At 38.1% G+C, this 21852-nt stretch overlaps 1 protein-coding gene across 25 annotated transcripts in view; it reads right to left on the reverse strand.

Moving 5' to 3' along the window:
- DMD (dystrophin) overlaps positions 1–21852 on the reverse strand; it is a 2312475-nt gene that overhangs the window by 76914 nt on the left and 2213709 nt on the right. For all 25 annotated transcript variants that reach the window (XM_054251383.2, XM_035288503.3, XM_054251382.2 and 22 more), the window contains 3 exons: positions 17345–17546; positions 14056–14141; positions 11457–11614 (listed from right to left, as the gene is read on the reverse strand). In XM_054251383.2, the coding sequence (XP_054107358.2) occupies positions 11457–11614; positions 14056–14141; positions 17345–17546 (446 nt within the window). The remainder of the gene's footprint in view (positions 1–11456; positions 11615–14055; positions 14142–17344; positions 17547–21852) is intronic.

The raw sequence follows: 21852 nt of genomic DNA on the forward strand, positions 1-21852 counted from the left end.
AAAACCACAAGGAAAGTGGTTAGTCAGGGTCAGACAGTATAGGACAGGCAGTCCCTGACTGTTTCCTGATCTGTTATTATAGTTTCTTTAACAACCTCTAAATCTATCAAGGGCATCAGTGGAATACTTTACATAAGAGAGAAGTCTGCACCAGCAAAGAACATAAAAGGAGGAACAAGTACAAGTTGTAAAGAATATTAATGGCTCTTCTTCCAAACAATCCCAGTTTTTATGAAAATCAAATGAGTGATAAAAAATCTCTATAAAACTATACAAAACCTGCATGTAACAAATAAAACAGAAGGAAGGTGACATTTTGATCCTCTTACATACAAGATACTCGGGTTTTACCTTTGAGTTACTGAGGAAACCATAGTGTAGGGACGGACACAAGGAATCATTTATATGAGGTTCTACACAATGGTTTTTCACATCTTGCTCTTAGTGTATGTTTCCCTTCAGAGAACAGGTGGTCTCATGTGAAATGCCATACTCTATGTACAAGGCTGTTTTCTGTATCTTATAGCTCTGTTACACGAGTTTTTACCCAGAAGATGAGGTAAGAATCTGCTGATCATGGCCAAGCTTTGAAATAAGTACAGTAATCCATTTCCCTTTCTGCCTTTTAACTTTTAGCATATAATCAAAGAAACTTAGGGATAAGTAACTTTTGAGATAACCTGTTTAACTTTACATTACAGATCAGAAAAAGCCCAATGATATTAAGGAAACAGCTCAAGATTATCTATGATTTTAATACTGAAGTATATATGCTTAAAATAGTCTTTAAAAGACAGGACAAAAGTGATATCCTATGGGGGAAAAAGCAGGGTGATCCCCAAGATCTTCTGAATCTGGAACTTGTTTGAGTGTGCTTTAGTCTGATATCTAAGTAAGCAAGGCCCACTTAGGACAATGGCCAGGTACTAAATCTTCAAGTGAATCATATGCTCATTACATGGCTGCAAGAGCCAAGGGAAGGTGCAAGTGAATACCCCACAACACTGATAAATTGATATCTCCTCTGATCACCTCTTTTCCCCATACTTTTCAGCATCACATGTCCCTTGTACCATTAGATGCCACAGCATGTATGAGCTATATGGACTGACAGATGCAGGTCCATATATACTGAAGTTGCAAAAGGGAAAAAAAATAATCCATGAGCTTCTCAATTCAGCACATAGTTTTCACATTAAATGTTTAGTTATGTCAACATGTGGTTCCCATAAAAGAGTTGGTTAATATGGAAATATATTTATTAGACATATGTTTATGTTGCTATCTGGAGACAGCACTGTCAATTCTATACACTGCAATTTTAAACAATTCCAAGACAAAAATAGTATCCAACAGCAGTTCAGTAAAGAGAGATATCATTCTTTGTATGCTCAAAACCACCTTGGATGTCCACAGTGATATTCAGGAATAGTTGGGGGAGAGGTAGAAGAAGCTCTTCTTTAAATAAGAAAATGGTTTCATATATGCAGAAAGAATGGTAGAATTAGAAAAGCACTATTATGCAACCACCAATATTATAATTGAATCAGACATGGATCATCAATAAATGCTAAAACCATAGGGTTAAAGGTTAAGGAATAGGATATTCACAATATGCCAAAATATCAAAAAAAATTACTTTCTAGTTACAAAGGGAAAAGAGTATTATACAACGAAACTATCTGGCAGATGCCACCTTAATACTGTGATACCAATAGGAACAAAATGCTGTTTTGTCCCTCCAGATTGTGTTACAGTGGTAGATAAAGGGCATCATCTTACCATCTTTTGGCCAAAAACACGTTAACATTAATTACAAGGAAACCATCAGAAAAACTCCAGAATATGGGATACTCCTCAAGAGAACTAGTCTGAACTCTTCAAAAATGTCAATGTCAGAGGGTGCGGTGACTCATGCCTGTAATCCCAGAACTTTGGGAGGCCGAGGCAGGCAGATCACCTGAGGTCAGGAGTTCGAGACCAGCCTGGTGAACCTGGTGAAACCTCATCTCTACTAAAAATACAAAACTTAGCTGGGCGTGGTGGTGTGCACTTGTAATCCCAGCTACTCCAGAGGCTGAGGCAGAGAATTGCTTGAACCCTGGAGGCAGGGGTTGCAGTGAGCCAAGATCACGCCACTGCACTAGGCCAGCCTGGGTGACAGAGCAAGATTCTGTCCTCATCCTGCAAAAAATGTCAATGTCATGAAAGGAAAAAAAAAACGCTGGGAGACTGATTAGAACTAAATGAAGGTACAGACATGACAAACAAATACAAGACAAAAACCTTGACGAGATCCTGGAAGAAAAGGAACATTCCTGGGACACAAGAATGTCAGTGTGGACTGCACATCAGATGGTATTACTGGATGGCTGTTAAGTTTGTGTGTAACGATAGCATTGCTGTTATGTTAGAGAATGGCCTTTAAGAAAATGGTGTATGGTGAAGTGTTTAGGGGTTTCTGTTGCAATGCTCCTTTACTTTTAAATGGTATGAGGGAAAATGTATTTGTGTGTGTATGTGCACAGACAGATGCATACATAGACAGAGTTGAGGGGGTGGAAGAGGTAAGGAGAGCAAAAAGCAACCGTGGGTTGTATAGATACATGACACAGATAAGTGTTCCTTAAACTATCCTTACAACTCTTCTTTGTGCTTGAAATATTTCCAAAATAAAATATTGGTTGAAAACTATTATTTCTTCCAAGTCACTCCTTCACGGGAAGGGGTTGTGGGCAAGGCAGGAGGGTGGGCACGAGTGATTTTAGTAACTGTGAAAGGAACAGGGAAGTGGTATTAATGTCATAGTAATGAGTGTGAAAAGCTCCCCAGGATTCGTTTTCTCTAAAAATACAAGCCTAACACAAAATTGATTTCCTTCCTGTCCTTGTCATGGTTCTTAAAGCATCCCCTCATCCACTCTACCTAGAAGTGCTTTTCCTAGATCCCTAAATGTGAATCTCCAGCCATGAAAATGAGTTTAAGAGACCCCAGATGTACAGAATTTTTTTCTTGTTTAAAGTAAGGAATGAAAGGCCAAGAGTTATCTTTGTGAGACAAGAAGTAAAAGCCGTCCCAACTACCTTCTTGGTAGAAATCAAGCATTTTATTTAAAGTTCTGAAGATAATGAGCAGGTAGGAGGCCAGCAGTCAATGCTCTAAATATTAATCAGGATTCTGAATCACCCATTAAAGATAAAATCAGCCCAAACAATAACACATGGTGATTATCCACTCTTCATTTCCATGTTCAAGGACAACTGTCCTGACCTCAGGCTCTCCACTCCACCTGACTAATTAAACCAATTAACACTATGGCCCCAGGGAACATATGCACATTTTAAATCTATGCAAATCCCCAAGCATACGCAATAGTATTAATTTATGCTACAAAGTTCTACTTTAACAGAAAAATTAAATTAGAAAAGTTTCACATATACATGGTAAAGCACATATATGTGTCTATAGATACCATGGAATACACTTTCCCTAGTGTGGATCAGGACACATTATACAAAAGAAGAAAATATAAAATTAGATAGCTCTTCCACTACTGCCTCCTACACTCCTTTAAAAAGGAAGGAAGGAGGGAGGGAGGGAGGGAGGGAGGAAGGAAATAGGAGACAAAAAATAAAAGAAAAGAAAAAAGGAAAAGAAAGGAAAGAAAGAGGAAGAAAGAAAATGGAAGGAAGGGAGGGAGGGAGAGAAGAAGGGAGGGAGGAGAAGACAGGGAGGGAGGGAAGGAGGGAGGAAGATTTGGTCATAACAATAAAGTGCTACTTTAGAAGGATGAAGACAGGAACAAAATGATGTATGCTTTTCCTTAGCAATAAGTGTATGAATGAAACAGGCATCAACTACAACACAAACCTATCTTCAAAGTTCTGGTGAGAAAACATCCATTACTCCACATAGAGAAGTTAAACAAATCACTGTAACTTAAATAATCATAAAGCTTAACACACAATAGCTTATAATTTTTACAAATAGCAATTGGAAACCAATATTAAACTTAAGACAATGCTGATAATAGTCTGATAAGGGTCTTTTCTGAAAATTATAGGCATTTTAACTAACTGTTCATGAGCAAGCCCAGTAAGAGGTAGGTGATATCTCTCAGCTTTTCATGGCAGCCAGCTATCTCTGTGGAAGGCTGATTGGACTATTCAGGTCTACCTTCAATTCTGGGAAAGGCCACCTCTTTCTAAATATCAAATTGTAGTAAATCTTACTAATTATTTAGTTACCAAAGAGTACTCATCAGTCCAAAAGGGGTGTAAAAAGAATGTCTACAGAACGAAAGGGCCCACAGTCTGATTACTAAACGAAAAGCCAAAGGAAATCTCAGAGAAGAAGGATTTTTAGGAGTTCCTTTCAAGACGGAAAATATATTAATAAAATTTAATCAACTGCCCTGGAGAATGCTGTCTAACAAGCTAAAGTCTCCTGGCATGGCGTTTTAGCCTTTGCAGAGAAACAGAATCTCTAGAGTCTTTTAAAAACCCACAGATGATGTTTTGTTATAAATAAAAGGAATTATTAATATTGGCAGGTATTTTCATGCCACAACACACTTGAGATAATCACAGCTAACATTCACTGAGCACCAACTATATATTCACCACAGCTCATAAGTGCTTTGCTTCCATTGGTTCATTTAATCCCCCCAATCACCTCCAAGAGTTCAGAGGCCAGGAAGGTTAAGAAATGTGCCCACAGTCACATAAACAGCAAATATCAGAGCTGAGATTTGGACGCAGGCAGAGTCTGGTTTCAGAGCCTATGCACTTAACCACTCTGCCCCATCACTAATCCAGATATTCTGGAATGCTTTATCATTTATATGTTAGTGATCCTCCCACCTCAGCCTCCTGAGTAGCTGGGACTACAGGTGCACGCCACCATGCATGGTAACAACGCTACATAGTATATTGCAAAATAACTACAAGAGTGGAATTGGAATGTTTCTAACACTTGTTCTCAACAGTTGAGACTGTAATTTATTCTCATTTCCATATGATTCTACATTATTATGATAACTGCCTAGATGGTATTCATTTTTGTCATACAAATAGAAAAATTCAGAAGATAGATGGAAAAGCAACTTATTCATTGTGAATACTAAGTACAACAGGAGGCAGAAAACAGATGTAAAATAAACAGATTTTGACACTCCAGCTTTCATAGGTGAAGCATATTGAATATAAAGTGGGTATACTTGATGATATCTAAACAATAAAGTCCTTAAAATGTTTACAGAAGAAAATACTACAAAATCAAAACCACAAAGAGATACCTGCAGTCCCATGTTCACTGCAGTATTGGTCACAATAGCCAAGATGTAGAATCAGCCTAAGTGCCCATCAGTGGATAAATGTGTAAAGAAAATGTGCTATAAACACATAATGGAATATTATTCAGCCATAAAATAGAATGAAATCCTATTATTTGCAGCAACATGTACGGAACCAGAAGATATTATGTTAAATGAGATAAGCCACACACAGAAAGAGAAGTAGCCCATGTTCTTACTCATGGGTGGGAGCTAAAAAAAAACTGCATTCATAGGGACAGAGTAGAATCTGGGAAATTTTCCACCAGTGTCTGGGAAATGCAGTAAAGATGGAGGTGGGGGATAAAGAGGGGATGGTTAGTGGGTACAAAAATACAGTAAGAAGAAATATGATATAATGTTTCGTAGCACAATAAGGTCACTAGAGTAATCAATGTATTTTTTAATCTTTTTACAGATAGGATGTCACTATGCTGTCCATGTGGAGTGCAGTAGCTATTCACAGGTACAATCATTGTACATTACAGCCTTGAACTACTGGGCTCAGGTGACTATCCCACCTCAGCCTCCTAAGAAGCTGGGGCTACAGGTGCACGCTACCATGCATGCCAACAATAATTTATTGTATATTTCAAAATAACTAAAGGAGAGGAGTTGGAATGTTCCTAACAGAGAAATGGTGAATGTCTGAGATGATGGATACCCCAATTACCCTGACTGTACTACCCTACCCATTGTATGCTTGTATACAAATATCACACATAACCCATAAATAAGTACTATTATGTGTCCACAATAATTGAAAATAAAATATTTTAAAACATACTTTTACCCTTCTTAAATGGCTGGCAGTGCAAGTTTGTGAGATAATTCTTTGCGTGGTGGTTACAATGGCTAGAATGTCACAAAGTAATAAGAATTTTTCAGTTCCATTATAATATCTTTTTAAATTGATCTTATGGGACCAACACAGTATATATCGCCTGTCATTGACCAAAACGTCATTGCTCAGCGCATGACTGTATAAAGTTTTCCCATCTAAAAGTGATACTTGGTTTTACTTGAAGATAGACTAAATGGCTATGTTGAGATTAGAATATTTTTAATAAAGATGTGTGTGTGTGTGTACATGCACATGTGTGTGCATGTATGTGTTTTGGAGTAGGGTGTTTATTTCATTCTATTATAATCTAAAATTCATATAAGGGATCATATTAACACATTAACACTGTGTTATTTCGGTCTAGTCTCTGAACTGGTTGAAGCCGTGACGTGATATAATTGCATGATGTAGAATAGATTCATTCTGCCACTGTGGCCCTGTTTTCTCATCTGAAAAAGGAGAGATGCAGATAACCCTCAATGTTCCTTCAGGCAGTCTGTGTGACTCATTTCCAGGGCAGGCTTGGCCTTACTAAGGTCATAAAGATCAATCTAATCTCCCAACAGAGTTGTTTCCATGGAATATGAGAGGGCAACAAACTGACTATATATTAATTACAGCTGTATCTCTAATAATAAACTAGCTGCAAAACTTTACTTTTATCATTCTCAAAATGAGTCCATTTCCCAGTAAATGTGTTGACTGCAATATGCTATTAATGGGGAAATGTATCCTGTTGCCTCATTTAGTATCTACAATGATACCACTGTCAAAGCCATAAATTAATAGTCAATATTCCTTTTTAATAGCCATAGATACCACTTCATTTCCAGGCTTAATGGATAATTTCTTGGAAGACCTATAGTGATTTTTAAATAGGCAAAAATTATCATTTAGACCTGAAGGGTGATTTCCTTTTCTCTTTTTAAGCGGTTAGTGGGGAGGGATATGAGAAAACCTTTAATAGATAATCCAGAGAGTGTAGCACATAAAAACACACTGCTCTTCTTGCCACTACTGGGACCTTATCTGAATTAGAAGATTCAGTACCTTTCTAACTGTACCAACTTGAATAAAAAGTAAGTTTCCAGTGGGTAACAAGAAATCAAAGGAAATAAAATCTGCGATGCAAGGAATGCATTTGCAGGATAAACAAATACTTTATTACCACTTCCCCAGGCTGGTAGAAATAGCAGCCTTTGAGCACAAGCATGCTGAAGGAGCCAGCCCAGCCCCATTCCCAAGGTCCTGTACTTCAAACAAAGGGCAGAAGACATTTTCACTCCTGTTATCTTTCCCTACAGCAAACATTGTATTTTTCTGCACGTTGCACAATGAAAGGCAAGGTGACCGCCAGTGCACCTGGCCGGGGAAAAGCATGCCAGGGCCAGGACGTGGATTCCTAAGTAAGTATTTACAATGGAGCCATTCAACTTGATTGCAAATTGCTACAAAGCTGAGAGGATCCTCAAATCTAAGCAATGTAAGCCTCACCATACATACGGAATTTACTACTATCTTACTAGAAATATTCAATTTGCCAGTACTTTAAACTCTTTCCTCTTCCCCCTCTAGGTCCCCTGTCTTATCATGCCTTTTCTTATGCTATCTAGCTAGGACGCAGGAGAACTAGCTGTTGTTTGACCTCGGGAAGCTGGAGAGCAGAAGCATCAGAAACTACATATTTGAGAATGAGGTGGTAAATGTGGCCTTGGACTAGCCATCAAACCCTTCCACCAGCTGAGGGACTTTAAGGGCACAGATAAATTATTCATCCACTTAAACAATAATAAAAGCAAAATCTCCAAAGCCTGACTAGTCTGTTCCCCTCAAACACTTGGTAAGGATTAAATGAGAGAATTCATGTGAACAAAGTTTTGTTAGTAGCAATGGTAACAATATTATTTATAAGCATAATAGGTACAAATGGTGAGGAGAAGCTGTTTCATGACAGTGAAAGCAAACTATGGTTGGTTATGAAACCAGATTAGGAAAGCTCTGAGAGTTAAATAGAGAAATCAGGATTTGTTCAGTAGACAACAGAAAGATACTGACATTTTTAAGGATGCTGTCATATGGTGAATGCTTTTCGGGCAATAAGACCAACGCAAAGGATTAGAGTGTGGAGTGGAGGCTTGCTAGGAAGACAGTGCAATGATGAGAAGCCCCGGAATCAATGTAAGAATGGCAATGGAAAACAATCAAACAAAACATGTTTCTTTCCATAAAAAAAAATGCTGCACTTTACTATTTTTTTTCTAATTATAAATGTTCAAAGAAAAAAACGCAGAAAATAAAAATAATACAGAAAAAATCAAAAGCCACCTGTTACCACCATTCATATCTTGACTGATATCTCCCCAGTCTCATATAAAACATTTCAAGGCTGGATGCCATGGCTCACACCTGTATTCCCAGCATTTTGGGAGGCTGAGGCAGGTGGATAGCTTGAGCCCAAGAGCTCAAGACTAGCCTAGGCAACATGGTGAGAGACCCTGTCTCGACAAATAAATAAAAACAAAAAAGTTTTAAAAACTGCCATGTGTGGTGGTCCATGCCTGTAGTCCCAGCTACCCAGGAGGCTGAGGTGGGAGGATTGTTTGAGCCCAGAGGTTGAGGCTGCAATGAACTGTGATCATGCGACTGCACTCCAACCTGGGCGCCATAGCTAGACCCCTTCTCAAAACAAAACAGAACAAAACAAAACACACTTCACATTTCAAAGAGCTACGAGAGTGGCTGGCCAGCATGGAGGCATTCAATAAATATGCAAGAATGGATGATTTCAAAGCTTCAAAGATGAGAATACAGAGTTGTTGTTATTACAGAGACAGAAATGTAACCAAACCAGAGACATGGGCTTAGGGGAGGAGGAGGTTTCTAGTGAAAGAGGCAGCAGGCAGAAATGGAATGATCCATTCTGATAAGGCAGGCAGCCCAGGAAAAGCAGAGCTTCTGTTTGGCCACCCCTTATCCTGACAACCAAACCCAAGAGGGCCAGAGACTGCAGTGAGGATGGTGGTGGCTTCCTGATGAGTCAGTACTACGGGTGACAGAAAACAAAGGCTCCAGCTGACCCTGAATACATCCTAGTTTACTCGGCAGCAGGGACCATCACTTACCCTTACCTTTAACCCAAGTCACAATGCACACACATATATGTTATATATTCCTATATATGAACACGTGTGTGTGTTTCACTAGAACTAAAAAAGTAACTGTAATTTGACTAAAGGGGAGAAATGATTAGGACTTGTAATCCCAGCACTTTGGGAAGCCAAGGCAGGTGGATTGCTTGAGGTCAGGAGTTTGAGCCCAGCCTGGCCAACACAGTGAAACCCCATCTCTACAAAAAATTAGCCAGGCATGGTGGCAGGTGCCCTGTAATCCCAGCTACTAGGGAGGCTGAGGCAGGAGAATCACTTGAACCCAGAAGTCGGAGGTTGCAGTGAGCCTAGATCTCACTATTGCACTCCAGCCTGGACGACAGAGTGAGACCCCGTCTAAAAAAAAAAAAAAAAAAAAAAAGACTAGGAAATAACGTTTATGGCAAGTTGTTTTATAATTGGATTTTTAAAAATGAAAATGAATCTAGATTCCTTCTGGCCATTAATATTCATTGTTTGAAAGTTACATGTGTCTACATTTTAGAGTAGAAATATTAATACAGCAATATATTTTCTAAAAAGCTAGGTAGTGACCATCTAGCTGTGTTTTGGAAGGTTTGGATATGATATGGAAAAGATATTTATTTCTCCACATGTATTTTACATTTATGGCTAATTTTCCATAATTTTGACAAAATAATTCAAACAGTATATCCCACTTTACCTAAGTGAGCTTATTCTGGGTGCACCCAGTAAACTGGTCCAATTAACTATTAAATAAATACTCTGCTTTAAACACCTACATCTTCACAGTGTTCTGCCCTTCTAGAGTTTTATCCTAGTCTGTGGTCAAAGACTCCAGATATAAATCCAGTTAACTCTACAGCAAGTTCCATTTTGTAAATCTCAGCCATTGTTAATAGAATTAGAATGGATTGAGAAAGCCTATATAAGAAAAACAGCTCTCAGAACTTGAAAAAAAAATGAGAAAAAAAACTTCTACACTGTGAATAATGTGATACTGAAAATATCTTACTTCTTCAATAGTGATAGCATTATAATTATAAACAACTTTGGAAGAAAGGCCACCAAAAAAGTTTATAGTCTTTTATTTGGCGATCACAAACCTGAGAATTAATCCTATAAAGAAACCTTCGAAGAGAAAAGCTAAGTGGTAAGGATGTTCCCTGTAGCACCACAAACCTAATAAAAATTAGAGAATGGGCACGGTGGCTCACGCCTGTAATCCCAGCACTTTGGGAGGCCAAGGCTGGTGGATCACCTGAGGTCAGGAGTTCAAGACCAGCCTGGCCAACCTGGTGAAACCCCATCTCAACTAGAAATACAAAAATTAGCCAGGCGTGGTAGCAGGCACCTGTAATCACAGCTACTCAGGATGCTGAGTCAGGGGAATCACTTGAACCCGGGAGGTGGAGGTTGCAGTGAGCCAAGATCGCATCACTGTACACCAGCCTGGGCGACAAGAGCAAGACTCCATCTCAAAAAAGAAAAAAAGAGAAAATAAGAAAAATTAGAACAACATGAATGTCTATCAGTGGAGTACTCTGGCATTTGGAAAGAAGAGGGTGTTTCTGGGGCACTGACTATGATAGAGAAAAAGCACTGGGGCAGGATAGGAAAGAGAATGGACAAGAGCGTGTACAGCTAGTGATGGACATTAGCAGAGAGTACACACCTCAAGACGTTGTAATTATAGAAGAATGGCAATGCTACAAAGGACATTAAAAAAAAAAAGGATATCCGTGCTAACAATTTACCAATAGCCATTTAACGGAGGCTATAATAATAGAATTAGGGAAAGAACTCGGAGACTAAGAGACTCACCTACAAAGGCCATTTTCTTATATACATAGGATTTCTGTGGCTAGAGACTTATTTCCTCCCTTGCTGAACCACTGGAAACTCCCTTCCCTTCCAGCACCTCAGTAACTGGGGGGTCCCTGCTGCAGATGGAGATTTCTTTTCCTTCCTCAGCACTGTCTTCTTTCCCAAAACCTAGAGTTCCAGAAGCTGCTTACTACAGAGGTTCCAAATATCCTAAATCCCATGCATATTGCCTACTGAAGAGCTAATATGAAAACTGAAGCTCTGTGGGTTAAACTAATTTCTAAACTATGAAAGAAATATGTTACCTAGAAGGTGAATAACTTACAAATTGGAAGCAGCTCCGGACACTTGGTTCAATGTTACTGCCTCCAAAGGATGCAACTTCACCCAACTGTCTTGGAATTTGGATAGAATCATGCAGGAGGAGGCCCAGCCTGCGCTGGTCACAAAATCCTGTTGAACTTGCCACTTGCTTGAAAAGGTCTACAAAGGAAGAATAAAATTGTTAACAATCAAAACACAGTACCCAATGGACGCCAGCATAACCTGACATCCAATTCAATTCTAGTAGCAATTCTCAAGAGTAGCCAATATTTCCACAGTGAGAGGTTACTTCTAATTTGTGCTAATCTGGATATTTATTATTTTATGAATCAAGTTAATGATCACTGTATATATATGAAGTGTGATAACTTTTACATGAACTGTCGCTGCAAGAAGCACAAGCTTTACATGTACCCTTGACACTTAAATTTCTTCTAAGCCAGAACATAATCCTTGGGAATTATTATATATAGGATGTAACAACTCTCAAAAAGTGTTTTTGCATTAAGAGACATATAACTGGCCAAAAGCACCACCCGCTTTGGACACCAGAGATTCAAAAATGCTACTGGGACTTCTTTATGGAGTCATAAGATCACTGAACTTCTAGACCATCAATCATGTATATGTTTCCACAGGATGCTGTGTATAGTTTTTCTTTGTTTGTTTTGAGATGAAGTCTCACTCTATTGTGCAGGCTGGAGTGCAGTGGTGTGATCTCTGCTCACGGCAATCTCTGCCTCTCAGGTTCAAGCTATCCTCCTGCCTCAGCCTCCCAAGTAACTGGGATTACAGGCACATGCCACCACACCCAGTTAATTTTTGTATTTTTAGTAGAGATGGAGTTTCACCATGTTGGCCAGGCTGGTCTTGAACTCCTGACCTCGAGTGATCCGCCCACCTTGGCCTCCCAAAGTGCTGGCATGAGCCACTGCACCTGGCTGCATATTTCTAATTAGTAGTTCATACCACATTACGGTGGCCTTGATTTAATACATGTCTATCTTTTTTGGCAGGAGAATTATATCCCCTTGAGGGAAGGAACCATATCTTGGTCAACTGTGTGCCAGAAGTGTCTACAGTAGGACAGCAGTACCCGGTAGATAGCAGGTAACCAATATATGTAACGGAATGAATGAACATACCAAATGCTTGCAATGTTATATTTTGTTCTCAGAAATTAAATTTTAATTACAACTTCAATTCACCTAGAAATTGCCCCTCAAAAAAAGTAAATCCAAAAAAGCTTTTTGTACTTATAAGCACACTTTAAACTCTAGGCAATTAAAGTTTTAACAAGATACTTAAGATGGCACTAAAAATTGAGATTGCACACACAGCTTTTTACCTTCTCTCCAAATACATATAACTAGATGTTTATTTTAAAAGTTACGAGTTATTTTCAAACACCTCATTTTCCAGTTAATATTTTTGTTTCACCAACCTAAAAACATGTTCCCTCTTAGTAGTTACTTGAAACACAGGCTCAAAGCTTCCTCGATTATTCAATTTAAGATTATATTTACAATGTGCTGTTCCTATACCATATATATGGTAGACTTAAAACCTAACCTATAAGTAACTACAATATTTAAAGGAGAAAAGAACACAGAGATAACCCATCTTATCCAAAATACATTTTAAATGGTTAACAAAAGCTGTTCAGTTATTTTTCTTTGGTTATCAGGATGAGAAAACTCAAGTGTAAACTATAAAAGAGTGAGAGCCAAAATGGTTGGTGTATTTTGTGGCTTACTCCTGATGGAGGAATGATCAGTAGGACACAGAGTGGCTTTTATCTACTGCCTGTCCTGAAGCTCAGCACATCTCCTCACATGTGTGGCTAGGCATTAAGGGAAGTGAGAAAAGACAAGCTAGGCTGGGTTTGTTTAATATTCCTACTGAAGATTGCTCATAAGCATTTCAAGAGGAAAACCAAGCGGAGCCTTTTACAATAGGAATGAATGGCTGCTTGCTCATCTGAACCATCACTTCTCTCACATTTGCTTTTAATATTGTTTTAGAATTTTTTAAGCAAAAATCCCAATGCATAATCAAGAGGAAATTCTGTAGGATGGCATGTACCTACCCTTTGAGAAACAGCAAACTATCTGTCTCTCAAAGAATAAAATGTTAGTCACATCGTGGAACTGGATGTATCAGTACAACTTGAAGTAAGATGATTATAAAATAAACAATGTTTATAGAACATGAATGTCACACAGTATTCTTTAAATAAGAATCCAAAGACTAGACAAGTGCAGGGATTAAATCTTCACACTTATTTTTCCGACTTACAGAAAGAGGTTAGAAAATCAGACTTTATCCCCTAGGAACATGTGTTTTATTTAAACACAGTCAATGTAATGTAAAATAATACTTGGACTGGAAAAGTTAATCCTCATTCTCCATTTAAATGCCTGCAACTTAATGTTTGACAAGGAATGGAACACACCAAATTTTATGACACTCTAAAAGCAGTTCTACATCTTCCATGAGGAACTTGCTGTCAAATAAGAACAGTCTTTCATTTCACATCTAGAACTAGGGTAATTAGCCAACATTAATAAAAGAATACAGAGTTAGTACACATAACTTACATCTGTACTTGTCTTCCAAATGTGCTTTACACAGGGAAATGATGCCAGTTTTAAAAGACAGGACACGGATCCTCCCTGTTCGTCCCCTATTATAAAGAATCAAATGAGAAAATAATTACTGGTGCTTTGCTAGAGGATAAACACTTCTACTTAAGAATAAAGCCTTGAAGAGGAAAAATAAAATAATAAAGTGCTTGATGTATGAACTCTATTGACTGTTGTTTTATTAAGATTATGATGAACTTTTCCAAATTCATTATCCATTTAACTGATGACCTACAATGCAATGGAAATTCGACCAACTTGACCACTGAATGTTTACCAAGGTTTCAATTCCTAAAAACCCTTATTTGAAATGCAAAAGTTCTACATAAATTAAGAAAAAAAATCTATTCACCTATGGAAAGAGACCTTGATTTAAATTAGTAAGCAAAATAATTACTACTCTTCACCAACCTACTTTGGGTACTAAAGCAAATTACCTACTTTGGTCATTAAAACCAAAAAAATTACCAAGAACTGCTCTGCCCTCTTAACACTCAGATCTTCATCAGACTGCCCCTTGTTGGAAAAAAATCAATGGTTTGTGTATTTTGTGGCTTTTGTCAGGCATTAACTCATTTATGCCTAGTGTTCCATTACTGGAACACTAAGCTTGTGAGAATTATTCATATCCTACTGCTCAAGGTCTGACTTTTCCAATGCCACATAAGACATAAAATATAAATGTCTATCTCTATAAGAAAAATATGATACTCTATTAAATAGCATTCAACTGTGATCTAAAACTAAATTTATAAATAACCTCTTGCTACATCAATCTTTTAATATAGATTGCTTTTATTTCAATTTACATATATCAAGCTGAAATAAAGCATTCCACTTACAAATTTATTAATAAGCTAATTGTACCTATGGGGAAAAAGGAAAATAAGAATGAAAAGTTTTCCATTTTGTAGAAAATCTCTTTCAAGATAGAATCAATGTAAATGCCCAACAATAAAAGACTAGATAAAGAAAATGTGGTACATCTACACCATGGAATACTATGCAGTTATGAAAAAGAAAGAGATCAGCAGGGAATGGTGGCTCACACCTGTAATCCCAACACTTTGGGAGGCTGAGGTGGGTGCATCATGGCGTCAGGAGTTTGAGACCAGCCTAGCCAAGATGGTGAAACCCTGTCTCTACTAAAAATACAAAAATTAGCTGAGTACAGTGGCAGGTGCCTGTAATCCCAGATACCTGGGAGGCTGAGGTAGGAGAGTCGCTTGAACCCAGGAGGAGGAGATTGCAGTGAGCCAAGACCATGCCACTGCACTCTAGCCTGAGTGACAGAGCAAGACTCCATCTCAAAAAAAAAAAAAAAAAAAAGAATGAGATCATGTCTTTTGAAAATGGATTAGCTGTAGGCTATTACCCTTAGCAAACTAATGCAGAAACAGAAAAGTAAATACTTCATGTTCTCACTTATAAGTGGGAGCTAAATGATAAGAACTCACAAACACAAAGAAGGGAACAACACACATTGGGGTCTTGAGGGTGGAAGGTCAGAGGAGGGAGAGGAGCAGAAAAGACAGCTATTGGGTACTGGGCTTAACCCATTTATGCCAAAGGTTGCAAATTATTTTTTGTGAAAAATCAGATCTTGGCGACAACCTTCAGCAGTAGGATATCTGAATAACTCTTACAAGCTTAGTGTTCCAATAATGGGACACTAGGCATAAATAGGTTAATACGTGACAAACCCCCGGGTCACAAGTTTACCTATGTAACAAACCTCCACATGTATTCCCAAACCTAAGATTAAAGCTTAAAAAACGTCTTTCAATAGTTTTTTGGCTTCTTATTTTATTATGAAAAGCTACTGGACCTTACATATTGGTAAAAAGAAAAAAGAAAAGATTTTAGAATAATTCGTCAATTAGCACTTCAAAATCACAAAGAATAGGTCCCAACTGCAGTTATTTTCGGTGAACAATATACTCAATTTTCAACTACTAACATTTATCAAATCCCTCAGTCAAAAAGAAATCCTGGGCACTAATGGACTAACGAAATTCTAATCACTGGAAAATTGTCTTATCTTTTTCCCTCTTAAGAAAAGGTAAATTACAATTTAACAAATTCACTTTATACAGCAACTTAGGTCTTCAAGGACTTAAAATAGTCACTAAATAATTTTCAGGCAGGCAGAATGAAGTTACATATTCAGAATCCATTCACATGTCATCTGCAAAGAAAACAGCCCCAAAATCTATTTGAGGGGAAACCTGAATACAAACTTTTACCAAAACAAATGTAAATGTAGTCCACAATAGAAATCCAGTGTGTTCATGGACTTGGCAGATAAGTATCATGAATGTAATAGTCAGGTGGTCCTGAAATTTTAAAATGCAATACCTTACAATAAAGGGGAAAAAAGTATACATTTTAATTTAAAAGGTGGTAGAAGTGTACAACAAATAGTTAATTTGCAACTCTTTTCAGAAAACCCCTCCAGATTTCCAAATGGGAATATGTTCTTGATTGGTGAAATGAGGCATGTAATAATTTTGAGGTTTAAGAAGAATTTCCGCAAAATTAAGACCCATTCCTTCTGCTTCCTTCTTCAACTGTCTTCATTAAGCTCAAGAAAAAAATCCAAACTGGGGATATCTCCCATGTGCAATCCAAAAGAAACAAACAATTATTCTCTAAGAGAAAGTGATGAATGGAGATGCCAAACTGAAACTTCATAAAATCTTATTCAAAAACAAAACAAAACAGAAAATGTTCTCTGTTTGAGGTTGAGGAGCTGAGTTTGCTGCATTAAGGGCTTATTTCATTTTTTTTTTTGGTCTATCCATTGATAATCATCTGCAAAGTTATCCTAAGTATCAGCTAAGACCACTCTGATCTGGACACAGGTGTGCCAGTATCTCCGGGAACACATCCATGGCCACCAATAAGAGGGAGCCACTCCCGAAGTATATGGAGTTAATTCCAAAATCCGTGGGTGAGAAAGGGAAAGAACCAAGGGCTACATGTTGACTCATTCCACTATTTGAAAAATGAGTATCTCAGGGTTTTGTTTGTTTTGTAATCTGAGAGAAATATACGTTCTGGCTCTTACCTCCTAGTTTATCAAAATACTTTTCAAGTCATAAATGCAAAAATAATTTATCACAGGGGCAGCGTTAGGTCCACAGCTTCTGGGGTCCTGTTGTAATGCTAATTACACTGTTACCATTCTGTAAGCTAAGCCTCCTGTGACAGAGCTCGGGAAAAAGAAACATGCCATACGTACGTATCATAAACATTCAGCAGCCAGTTGAGACACATATCCACGCAGAGAGGGACGTTGACCAAATTGTTGTGCTCTTGCTCCAGGCGATCATAAATAGTGGTCAAACAATTAATAATCTGCAGGATATCCATGGGCTGGTCATTTTGCTTGAGGTTGTGCTGGTCCAAGGCATCACATGCAGCTGACAGGCTCAAGAGATCCACTGCAAAAACCACATCAAATCACAAATGAATCAAAGGGTAAAACCTTCAGTGTCCTTTTTCCTTTGAGAATCCTAGCTAGGACTCTCTCATACCCTGTAATAAACAGCAAACTTGAACCGGACTCTTTGAAAGGTGTTTTATTTTTATCTATTGATGAGGATAAGTTGATGAGTTTGATCAGTATTCAGGATCTGAAGTAGTTCTCAAATCTCACCGGCACTGGGTGAAGATACAGGTATAGAGATAATTCCCATCCTTGGATTACTGGGGAATATCTGAGAGTCAATGGGGACCTATCCTGTTCTACATAAACAGAGTGCATTTTCATCTGAATAAGAAAAAAATGTTTTAGTGGAAGTTTTTAAAGAGATCCGATAATATTTTCTTGTATTAGTATTAGAGAAGATCTGCTAGATTAATCTGTATGGCTAAGGTTGTGTAAACTCTATTTCTAGCTATGCATTTGTAATCATTAAGCGCATTTCTCCTTGAAATATCAGTCACCTCAGTATCTCTCTGCTACGCTAATATTAGGTGAAAAAACACTCTTCACTAAAATTTTCTATAGTCAAACTAAAGTAATTATATAATCTATCCAGTTTTCGGACCTGAGGCTCACTTATTTCTCCTTTCATCTTCAAATTTTATTTTATAATATACTTTTCAATTCATCTAAGAACTCTGTAAGTCTGAGGGAGTAAAATTCCCTTGACCTGAGGAGACATTTAATGTTAAGCTGTAGACAAAAATTGAACAAAAGTGAGCCTTCAACCTTGTCCAACATCAGCAAATCACAAGCTTTATTCCCAAGTGTCATGAAAAGATGCATTTCTCTAAAGCCAATTTATTACCCAAAAGAGAAACACAACAACATTGCTTTTATATCGCCATATACACCTAAGCTCCGGTTGGAATTCTCAGTCCTTGGAGACAAGGAATCAATGCTAATTAAGTAAATCTCTCATGCATCTGGGGGAAGGGGCAATTCAATTATAAATGTAGTTCGTAAATACAGGTCATCCCACTCAGTAAACAGATTTCCCAGAAATAAAGAAATGCAAACTTAAGGCTTTAGTATATTTTACAAGTTATTTGTAGCCAGTTCTAATTAAATATTAAGAAAAAAACAAAAACGGTGGTTAACACTCATGTAGGTTGGTGCAAAAGAACTTCCCAAGCACACATTTATATATACATATCTATATAGCACATATTTTTTCTCTTTTAGAAAAGGAAAACAGAAAACCCTGCAGTTTCCCTGGAGCCATGAAGCAGACCTGGTGGTGGAAGCAGGAGTTTGTACCCCTCCCTTGGAAGGGAAGGCCCCTCTCTTTTTGCTCTGAAATACTCTAAAGATAAATCTGATCTTTGAGAAACATGAGAAAAACAAGCAATGGGGAAAGGATTCCCTGTTTAATAAATGGTGTTGGGAAAACTGGTTAGCCATGTGCAGAAAGCAGAAACTGGACCCCCCCCCCCCTTTCGGACACCATACACTAAAATTAACTCCAGATGGATTAAATATCTAAACATAATACCTAACACCATAAAAACTCCAGAAGAAAACCAAGGCAAAACCTAGGACATAGGCATAGGCAAGGACTTCATGGCTAAAACACCAAAAGCAATGGCAACAAAAGCCAAAATAGACAAATGGAATCTGATTAAATTCCAGAGCTTCTGTATAGCAAAGGAAACAATCATTAGAGTGAACCAGCAACCAATAAAATGGGAAAAAATTTTTGCAATCTACCCATCTGACAAAGGGCTAATATCCAGAATCTATAAAGAACTAAAATAGATTAACATGAAAAAAACAAACAACCCCATTCAAAAGTGGGCAAAGGATATGAACAGACACTTTACAAAAGAAGATAATCAATGAAGCCAACCAACATATGAAAAAAATGCTCATCATCACTGGTCATTAGAGAAATGCAAATCAAAACCACACTGAGATACCATCTCATGCCAGTTAGAATGGCGATCATTAAAAAATCTGAAGACTATGTGGAGAAATAGGAACACTTTTACACTGTTTGTGGGAGTACAAATTAGTGCAACCATTGTGGAAGACAGTGTGGCACTTCCTGAAGGACCTAGAAATGGAAATTCCATTTGACCCAGCAATCCCATTACTGGGTATATACTCAAAGAATTATAAATTGTTCTATTATAAAATCACATGCACACATATGTTCATTGTGTCACTGTTTACAATAGCAAAGACCTGGAACCAACCCAAATGCCCATCAACGATAGACTGGATATAGAAAATGTGGCACATATACACCTTGGAATACTACACAGCCATAAAAAACGATGAGTTCATGTCCTTCATAGGGATATGGATGAATGTGGAAGCCATCATTCTCAGCAAACTGACACAAGAACAGAAAATTAAACACCGCATGGTATCACTCATAGGCAGGTGTTGAACAATTAGAACATGTGGACACAGGGAGAGGAGCATCACACACTGCAGTCAGGTCAGTTGGGGGAGAAAGGGGGAGGGACAGCTGGGGATGGGGAGGGATAAAGTAGGGAGAAATACCAGATATAGGTGATGGGGGGAGGAAGGCAGCAAACCACCTTGCCATGTATGTACCTATGCAACAATCCTGCATGATCTGCACATGTACCCCAGAACCTAGAGTACAATTTAAAAAAATGACCCATTTCATAGAAGCTGAGACTTTGTTTAAAGTGAGAGTAAGGAAAGTAACTTGGGAGACTGATCTAAGGAGTCAAGTGAGACAAATATAAAAGAATTTTAAAAAGCAGAGGACTGGGCTTGGTGGCTCACACCTGTAATCCGAGCACTTTGGGAGGCCAAGGTGGACGGATCACAATGTCAGGAGTTTGAGACCAGTCTGGCCAACATGGTGAAACCCCATCTCTACTAAATATACAAAAATTAGTTGGGTGTGGTGGTATGTGCCTGTAATCACAGCTAGTTAGGAGAATGAGGCAGGAGAATCACTTGAACCTGGGAGGCAGAGGTTGAAGTGAGCCAAGACAGTACCACTGCACTCCAGCCTGGGCAAGAAAGCAAGATTCGGTCTTGGGGGGGAAAAAGGCAATGCAAGGAGGCAGGAGGATGGGAGGATATGAGAAGGGAATGACTGAAAGAGGACTGCATGGGAGGCTGAACAGAGCCCCAGAGACAAAAGACTGAAACTTTTATTCTCTCTCTCTTCCATGTGCTTGTTTCCCTCAGATGGTAAATCCTCATGTGCACATAGTAGGAATATTTAGAAACATAGTATACCAGTTCCAGTATTGGAAGAGAGGAATGGATTTCTTCCAAACACCAATATTACCAACATGTTTCCTTATATAATGAAGGAAGTTATGGGTGGTTTGAAGTTTTTCTATTATTTTCTTTTGTGTTACTCTGCTAAAGCAGAGTATAAATATTTTGACTCTGATCCAGACATTTATGAAGTAACTAGTGAGAAGTTTTTGAATCACTTTTGTATTAAGGGTCTTATTTATCCATGTGATGGAAACGAACAAAGAAAAAAAATTGCATGAATTGCATTTTATTGGGCCTGCTCTTATCTCTGTACAGGTGAATTGGTAACACATAAACAGAAAATTTTCGGTATAAATAGCTCCAGAGGGGAGCAAAGCAATTGCTCTGAAATTACAGGAGCAGAAGATGACAAAGTTAGGAGAGAAATACTTTGTAGTGTGCTCTGCTAAAACTGGATGTGGTTAAACACAAAACAATCCATCACTGAAGACTGAAGAACACATTTCCCTAAACAAACATAGCACACAGAATTCAACTTTCATCAAACTATTTTGAAAAGACTTCTATTGAGGTATACACAAGCCATGCTATGGACCTGAAAACAAGGTGAGAATATTGATAGGGACCATTTAATTGTCATGCATACACTTTTCAAAAGAGCATCTTAAAGAACACACCTAGATTTTGTGATGAAACATGAAATGCAATGATTAGCTGTTTCTAGGACCCTCAATAAGCAACCAGCAGATACAGTTGTGTGAAACCATTTTTTCCTCAAGCTAGGAATTTCCATTATGTGTGTGTGTGTGTGTGTATTCACTAATAGATGCACTTTAAAAGCTATATAAAACACAGGTATGCCAATACATCCTCACGTTCTAAATTATGTTTACAGTAGAGGATGCTATAGGCTTTGAAGCCACTGAAAAATAGGAACCATGAAAATAGGAACCATGTTGTGAGTTCCACTGCAGCAGACTTAAACGTCCCTGCCCAGCAGCTCTGAACGGAACAACAGAGTTCCCAGAACAGCACTGGAGTTCTGA

This window comes from Callithrix jacchus, chromosome X (genome assembly GCF_049354715.1).
Source record: "Callithrix jacchus isolate 240 chromosome X, calJac240_pri, whole genome shotgun sequence".
In the NCBI taxonomy this organism is placed as follows: domain Eukaryota; kingdom Metazoa; phylum Chordata; class Mammalia; order Primates; family Cebidae; genus Callithrix; species Callithrix jacchus.